At 40.1% G+C, this 7597-nt stretch overlaps 1 protein-coding gene across 1 annotated transcript in view; it reads left to right on the top strand.

The window, feature by feature from the left end:
- The window catches only part of CSTF3 (cleavage stimulation factor, 3' pre-RNA, subunit 3, 77kDa), a 52790-nt gene that overhangs the window by 40444 nt on the left and 4749 nt on the right, over window positions 1-7597 (top strand). Inside the window, exons 10-17 of the mRNA XM_009334574.1 lie at window positions 756-833; window positions 1036-1198; window positions 1730-1839; window positions 2201-2317; window positions 3461-3535; window positions 4867-5010; window positions 5103-5205; window positions 7074-7143. Coding sequence (XP_009332849.1) covers window positions 756-833; window positions 1036-1198; window positions 1730-1839; window positions 2201-2317; window positions 3461-3535; window positions 4867-5010; window positions 5103-5205; window positions 7074-7143 — 860 coding nt within the window. The remainder of the gene's footprint in view (window positions 1-755; window positions 834-1035; window positions 1199-1729; window positions 1840-2200; window positions 2318-3460; window positions 3536-4866; window positions 5011-5102; window positions 5206-7073; window positions 7144-7597) is intronic.

The raw sequence follows: 7597 nt of genomic DNA on the forward strand, positions 1-7597 counted from the left end.
CTTCGAGATTTTGTTCATGCCTGGGACACCGTGACCAGGCCTGTGTTGCTGATGTTGAGACGTGGGTTGTGCCTGGGGGCCCGGCTGCCCCAAATCCCCTGCTGCTCTTGCTCAGCAGCACGGCAGGGCCCTCTGCGCGTGCGTGCGGTCCTGGAGGGGTGTCACTCTCTGCAGTGACAGGTCTCAAGTCTCTCTCAGCTGACAAAGGTACGTGTATGGCAGGGTGTATGTTGAATATAACCTCTCCAAAAAGCTGTCAGTTACTTCAGGAACAGAGAAGGCGGCAGAGCTTTGAGGTCAATCTCTGTTATTACTTGTCCAAGAAAGCGGAATTGCTCATATGCTGTCTCAGTCTTCACCTGGTGAACAGCAGGCAGCAGCAAGGCAGGGAGCTGTGACCCTGACTAGGCACTGCCCAGGATTTAAAAGGAAAAATGCAAATCACAAATACATTCTTTCTACTGTCTCCCACAGCAGGTTTATGTAAAGTTCATTGTATTTTTGAAAGCTGTGAGTGATTACAAATACACTGAGGTGCTTCAGGTCAGTTGATTTTCAGTAGTGAGTTTATTCTCTGATAAGTAAGTTCTTGCCCACACGTTTGTTAGGAGAAATGCAGTACCTTTTGAGATCAGTATTTTAAAATAACTTTGTTCTTCTTGCTCACTTTTGCATCCCCTTTCAAGCTCTTTTCTGTATCAGTATTTCCAAAGTGAAATTGCACATTCCCAGTTCCTTTTTTCACCCTTCTCCAGGGCATCAATATTCACTTAGCTAAGAAGATGATTGAAGACAGGAGTAGAGATTATATGAATGCACGACGTGTGGCAAAGGTACAACCTTCTGTTGACTTTTCTTTGTTCTATTTAATTCTACAAACTAGCATTAAACTTGGTTCTTATATTCAAATAAAAGTGTGTGTTAGACTAATAAGCTTGGTATGCTAAAATATTTGTATCAGTTTTATAAAGCAGAAGCTGAAATAAGTGTTTAACGTGTTTAAATCTGCTGTTCAAAACATTGCTTCTCTTTCAGGAATATGAGACAGTGATGAAAGGTCTGGACCGCAATGCTCCCTCTGTCCCCCCACAAAACACCCCACAAGAGGCTCAGCAGGTAGACATGTGGAAGAAATACATCCAGTGGGAAAAGAGCAATCCTCTGCGTACAGAAGATCAAACCCTCATAACAAAAAGAGGTAATTAGATATTGCGCTAGGACATGTAGAATTGTATTTCCTAGCTGCATTAATGAACTCCAGCGTTAAGTAATGATGTGATTTAGTGTTCAGGGATCATGCTGGAGCAGAAGTTGATCGAGTTTCTTGAATTGTGTGGGTGGCTTTTTTAGACTACTCTTTAGTTTTTGCTTAAGCCAAGCTGAAAGTAATACATGGATTTGGGGGGACAGCGCTACAGTCGTGTGCCACTGAACTTTCATTGGAGGTGAGGAAATGGTGGATCACAGCCTGATTTTATGGCTGACGTTCTTGAATGAGTTCTGCTTCTTCCTCTGCGGAGGAGGCAGGTTTTAGCTGCTGGTTATGATTCATAAAGTTCCTGGCAATAAAAAAGAATGCAGTTGTGATTGTTGTTATTCAAAGCCAATTAGTGTTAATATTGTCTGATTTATTTGCTGGTTTTTGTATTTCATGCTTCCCTTGTGCAAGATGGTAGCATTTCTGCGATAATATACAAGGAGTATTTCTTACATTTTTTTTCCCCCCCAGTTATGTTTGCCTATGAGCAATGCCTTTTGGTTCTGGGACATCACCCAGATATCTGGTATGAAGCTGCACAGTACCTCGAGCAATCTAGTAAACTGCTAGCTGAAAAGGGGGTAAGCAGATTGCCATTGCTTGCTTTCTTATTTCATTGCTTTGACATGGTGTACTGTTAATTTTTCCTCAAATACTTAAGAACCAAGGAGGGGGGTGTGAAAAATACTTAGCGCTGTAAGTTGTGTCATGTTAAAAATTTTAAAATTGGGGCTATTCTAAGAAATAAAAATATTTGCGTTTGAGATAAGAATTATGAAAAATTATTTCAGTGTTGGCCGGTTACTGGGGAGTTGATTGTCTCTTTATTGGAGCACTGCATGGAAGTTCACTGGGACTGTTCACAGACAGAAGATATTCATAGACTGGCCTTCATTGTCACAGATGCTGAACAATTATATTATCGTACTTATTTCATAACAGGACATGAACAATGCTAAACTTTTCAGTGATGAGGCTGCTAATATTTATGAAAGAGCGATCAGCACTTTATTAAAGAAGAATATGCTTCTTTATTTTGCATATGCAGATTATGAAGAGGTGAGCAAAAATAGTGATATACTGACGTCAAAACCCAAAGATACCTCTCACCAATAATGTAATTTATTTGAAACATACTGAACACACAGAATTCTATAGAATTAATTTACCGATTCTTCTAGCCTTAATCTCATTCAGTGTTTCTGAGACTGAGCTGACAACATGGAGAAGAAAAGCCCATAGCATGAGTTAAAAAATTTCTGAAAATCTACTGTCTTTCCACTTAAATACTGACTATATTTTTCAAATTACTATGAAGTTGAAAGGTTGATAGATTTACATTTACCAGAGCAGCAGCTTCTTCACTTTTAAGATGGGGATAAAGAACACCTTTCCTATCTAATTCTTGGGGGTTTAATGTTTGTACTTGCATGGCTGTGAGGGAGGGTGGGAGGCACCCTATACTGCAGCTTTCTTGAGAAATCTCTTTACCCAGGCTACCACCATATTGCACAGCCTCCGTAATGAGTAATGCCCCGACAGTGGTTAGTTTTGCACATGAACCATCAGGAATAAAGGCCATTTCCCACTGATCAGATGAGGACTCTGGAATCCTCTGCAAGATACATTTTGCCCACTTATCATAACATGGAAGAGTCTTTGCAGGAAGATGCTGAGGACAACAGGAAAAAAAAACCTTTGCCCTTAGAAGAAAAAGCCTTCCTTGGCTTTCGGTGCAGCCTCTTGTACCTTAAGCATACTGGCAATTTAAATTTTTTAAGGTTGCACAATACAACTTGGAGAGCTGCAGCTGGCAGAGTGGATTATTTGAAATGCGTAGGTTGGAGAGTGAAGAAGGTGGTTTTCCTAGCTGTCTGCACATTACTTTTAGACGGAGGTAAAGGAAACAGTCCCAAACACCCACAACGGCAGTTCTGCTGCGGTATTACTAAATTAGAAAAAGACTTCAGAGATTCTTGAAAAGCATGTGCATAAGCACTAGGGAGAAATTAATGTGGGAAGTAAAGAAATGACTGCACAAGACAAAAAATGCATCTGAGTAGAGGGACTGACATACATAGTGTTCAACTGGGGAAAAAAGGAAAGAGAAAAATTTTAGTTTTTTCTTCGGATTGATTTTCGCATTCTCACGGGTGATTTGCAATAGCGTTACTAAGCAGTCTGTATTTCCTTTTTATTTAGAGTCGAATGAAGTATGAGAAAGTACACAGCATATATAACAGACTCCTGGCTATTGAAGACATTGATCCCACTCTGGTAAGATGACCCTCGGTATTGAGTTTTTCCACATTTGCATGGATAGCCACCTGAGTATGCTCAAAGAATGGGGAAGTACTTACAGGAGTTCATTGGGTCACAAGGATGATTGAGCAGGTGGAATACTGAGATGACAGAATTAGATTAAAATTTCAGCAAGGTTGATAATTATAGCCTTTAATCCACTTAGATACACTAAGTCGTGTGCACTTTTCTCCTCTATCCATTTTGGAGAATCTCTTCAAACAAGCAACGAAGATATAAGATATTAAAGATTTCATTACGCAGCTCATAAGAATTGGTGTATGTTTCGTTGGCTCAACTAAAATGTCACTTTACCTCCCCTTAACTGATTAAAAGCACGTTGCCTTTGTCCATTGTTCTCCCCACATAGAAATACACCGTACTGTGTACATGTAGCTTGCAAATAAATTTGTAATGTACCATCTAAGTGTCAAAGAGTATTGCTGTACATCTGCTTAAGTTATATAGTAAACAACATTGTCTGTAGGGCCAGCTGTGCTAGTACTGAACAAACGGTGTGAGAAAGTAACCTGCCCTCAAAATGTTATTTAGTTTATAAATAGACGCAACAAAGCATGAGAGGGAAAAAGAAGGTCTGAGGTCTAAAATTAAACAACAGGTCAGTGTCAGAGGAAAGGTGTCCATTCACTGACATGTTCTATTCATTAAACACAGATCATAATGCTTCCCAAACACACATCTTCTGAGAAACCACATACCAGTTCCTCCTATTTGAGGAATGCTGTTATTTGTGATCTAATTCAGAGCAGAAAAAAGTTAAATCCCAAAGAAATGCAAATCATAAATTGGCCATTGAATTAAATAGCACAGTCATTATTTCCTTGGACGGGTATAAATATTTGCAGACAGGATGATTTGTATCTTGGATTGTATGATGTACAGTAAAACGCTTCATCAGGCCTTTTGACTGTTCTTTAGCTTTATGGATGTCTTAACTTTATTGGAAAGTTACCATTTTTACAATAAGCCCCTAGTTCTCTGAAGGCACCACCTTATGTAAATTACGTTCATCTATTTATCTCCCCTTCCTTGAAGAATCTGTGTATTAACTATTGTCATGTCAGGGGATCAGCCTTAGGTATATTCCATTTTAAAAAAAAATTATATAAAAGCTTTGCCTCAGTATTTATAGCAAAACAACATAGAGGCGCAACAGAGTCTTGTTTCTTGTTTCTTGTATTATTAGCTGTATTTTGTGAGTAAAGATTATTTCAGATATAGTAAAAAACTTTATTATATCCTAGTATTCTTTGTTAGCACTGATACTATATAAATATGCACCTTAGGTTTATATCCAATATATGAAATTTGCAAGGCGAGCAGAAGGCATAAAATCTGGAAGAATGATATTTAAGAAAGCAAGAGAGGATGCCCGGACCCGCCATCACGTCTATGTTACAGCAGCTTTAATGGAGTATTATTGTAGTAAGGTAATCATGTATGCTTAGTTTGATATAAAAGAAGTGTCAGGAGGGTGCGTAGCTCACTGAAGCTAATAACGTCTTTTTTTTAACATTTGCAGGATAAGTCTGTGGCCTTTAAGATTTTTGAGCTAGGGCTGAAAAAATACGGGGACATTCCGGAATATGTACTGGCATATATCGACTACCTTTCTCACCTTAATGGTAAGCTTTAAGCTTTGAGAGGTCTAATGAAGCATTAATGTGCCTTCTCCGTGAGTTCAGGTTCAGGCCAAGTTCTCTGTATTTTAGTCTTAATTCTTCTTGAAGAGCAATGAAACCTCTTCATAAAACTCGGGAATTAATTTGGAAAAAACCCTGCTGTTTTGTCCTTACTGTAGTTCCAGAAGTGCATTGACATTAGATCTTGATTCTACTGAATAGAGGAGAGTGAACTTTCCAAATTGCAACTCGCTTGCATTGCAGCGGCTTTACAGCATCTGCTATGAACAGTGGGGAGTACACCGAGAAATCTAAATTCCGAGGGAAAAGATCTATAGGGGGTTGAAATCAGCATGGGAGAGGTGATGGGTTAGTTGGTCCCTACTAGAATTAATTTAAATTCTTTCTCCCCAAATAGATGAGATGAGCAAGATATAAAAGCGATATTGTGAATATGGGTCCTGCTGGGAAGTTGCCGGGGAGCTGGTTTGCGATGCAAAGAGTAGGGCACGGGCAAGGCACGCGGCGCCCCGCCTGTGCCAGCTCTGGGGGCACAGGGGGCTGGGGAGCCTCGGGCAGGAGGCGGGGGGGTGGCGGAAGGTCTCCACGTGGGATTCCCTGATGCAGGAGTTAATAGCGATGTTACAAGAAACCCGAGCTGCTGTGGGGAGTGGGGGCTGACAGAGACCTTTGTGCGCAACTGTCCTGGTCCGTGTTTCACGGGGAATTAAAGAGGGAGAAGAGCGGCTCACCCCAGGCTCTTCCTCTGCCCAGCCCTGTCTGCCAGACACGCATTAGATTTTCAGATTTCTTCAGGTATTTCTTCAAGTATTCAATACTCTAGCTTTTGTAGCATAACGACACAGAGGTGGAACACGATCTGGGTTTTATTACGAATTGCTAGCTCAATTTTGTGAGCCAGCCTCCACGCCGCTGGTGTGAGCGGTGGCTGCAGGTAGCTGTGCTGCTGGACCTTCTGAACCTCCCAGCGCGTTCTGTAGGCACCAGGCACATGAATCTCTCCTGTCAGACTACAGTACCTTCTTTTTTCAGGCTCTGAAAGTTTGAACAGATTTAGAGCTTTTTTCCTGCCGTGAGCTGTGAACAGATTTTTTTTCAAGTCAAAGTATATTTAATTTTGCAAGAAATTATTTTAGGGTCTACATGAATATTTGCAATGCCTTTCCATAGGCTGCCGTCAGAAAAAATTATCTTAAAACTTGCCAGTGCATTGCTCTGTCTTAGCAACACAGCAGACTTTACTGGAAAATTGATCACTGAACTCCTGTAAATGTAAGATATGGTAAAATACACAGCGAGAAAAACAGGGCACAAGCTAGCAGTTTCAAGAACAAAACCACCAACCACTCCGTTCCCCCAGGTGGCAACGTACAAAGGCTGACTGCTCACTGGGAACCAGGTCTAACAATTTTGAGAGGACTTCTGAGGAATACACAAGTATATTAATATTGCCCTAATTTCAAAGGGAAGTAATGAATTGAAAGGCCAAATTTAAAATTACCGAGATATGCCACCGCGATAATTAAAGAAAATGGAAAAAACCAGAGATCCCGAAGAGATGCCAAGCAATAGCTGTGCTGTTATAAAAGAACCTGTATTGGGATCGGTTTGTTGCTATCAACAGAAATAGACTTTCAAATAACAAATTCACAGTAGAATTTAACATTGGTAAAGTTTTATGTAGGCGTTCAGATTTTTTTTTTCTACTTACTGAAATTCAAATCCAGGTATCAGAATGTCAGCCTTATATTTAATTCAATGTACACATTTCTTTGAATGGACATGATTTTAAATTGTCTTTAATATATTTTACTCAGTGTGATTTTTCTTTTTTCTTTCTATTTTTAAAGAGGACAATAATACAAGAGTTTTGTTTGAACGTGTTTTAACTTCAGGGAGCCTTCCACCTGAGAAATCTGGGTACGTCTGCAAAAGCAGTTTCACTACACTAAAAAAGATACATAACCCCTTTCAACTACAAACATCCCAAAGAAATTAGAAAAACGAACAGCAGGACAACACTAGGTACAGATGTTCCTTCCCCTCTTCATGCTGTCTAAAATAGCAACAGCTGTGACAGATTTGTGAAAGTCCCTATCCCACTTGCAGTGAAATTCATTAATTTATTGACTTCAAAACCTCATTGACGCAGGATTGTTGAGGATAGAGTGCAAAATCCCCCTGCGCAGTAAAGATTCAGTGGTTTGAGCAGGTGGCGTGGCTGATGACACGTATTGCTCACCAGAGAGATGCTTTAGATAGACGGGGAGAGGGAGTTGAGAACATCTTTCAGGAGCATTATGTTAGAGAAGGTGAGTCAGGAATTTATTGAGGAGAATGCTGAACAACTCCCAGCCAACTGAAAATAAATATG

This window comes from Pygoscelis adeliae, unplaced genomic scaffold (assembly GCF_000699105.1).
Source record: "Pygoscelis adeliae isolate BGI_AS28 unplaced genomic scaffold, ASM69910v1 Scaffold171, whole genome shotgun sequence".
Classification (NCBI taxonomy): domain Eukaryota; kingdom Metazoa; phylum Chordata; class Aves; order Sphenisciformes; family Spheniscidae; genus Pygoscelis; species Pygoscelis adeliae.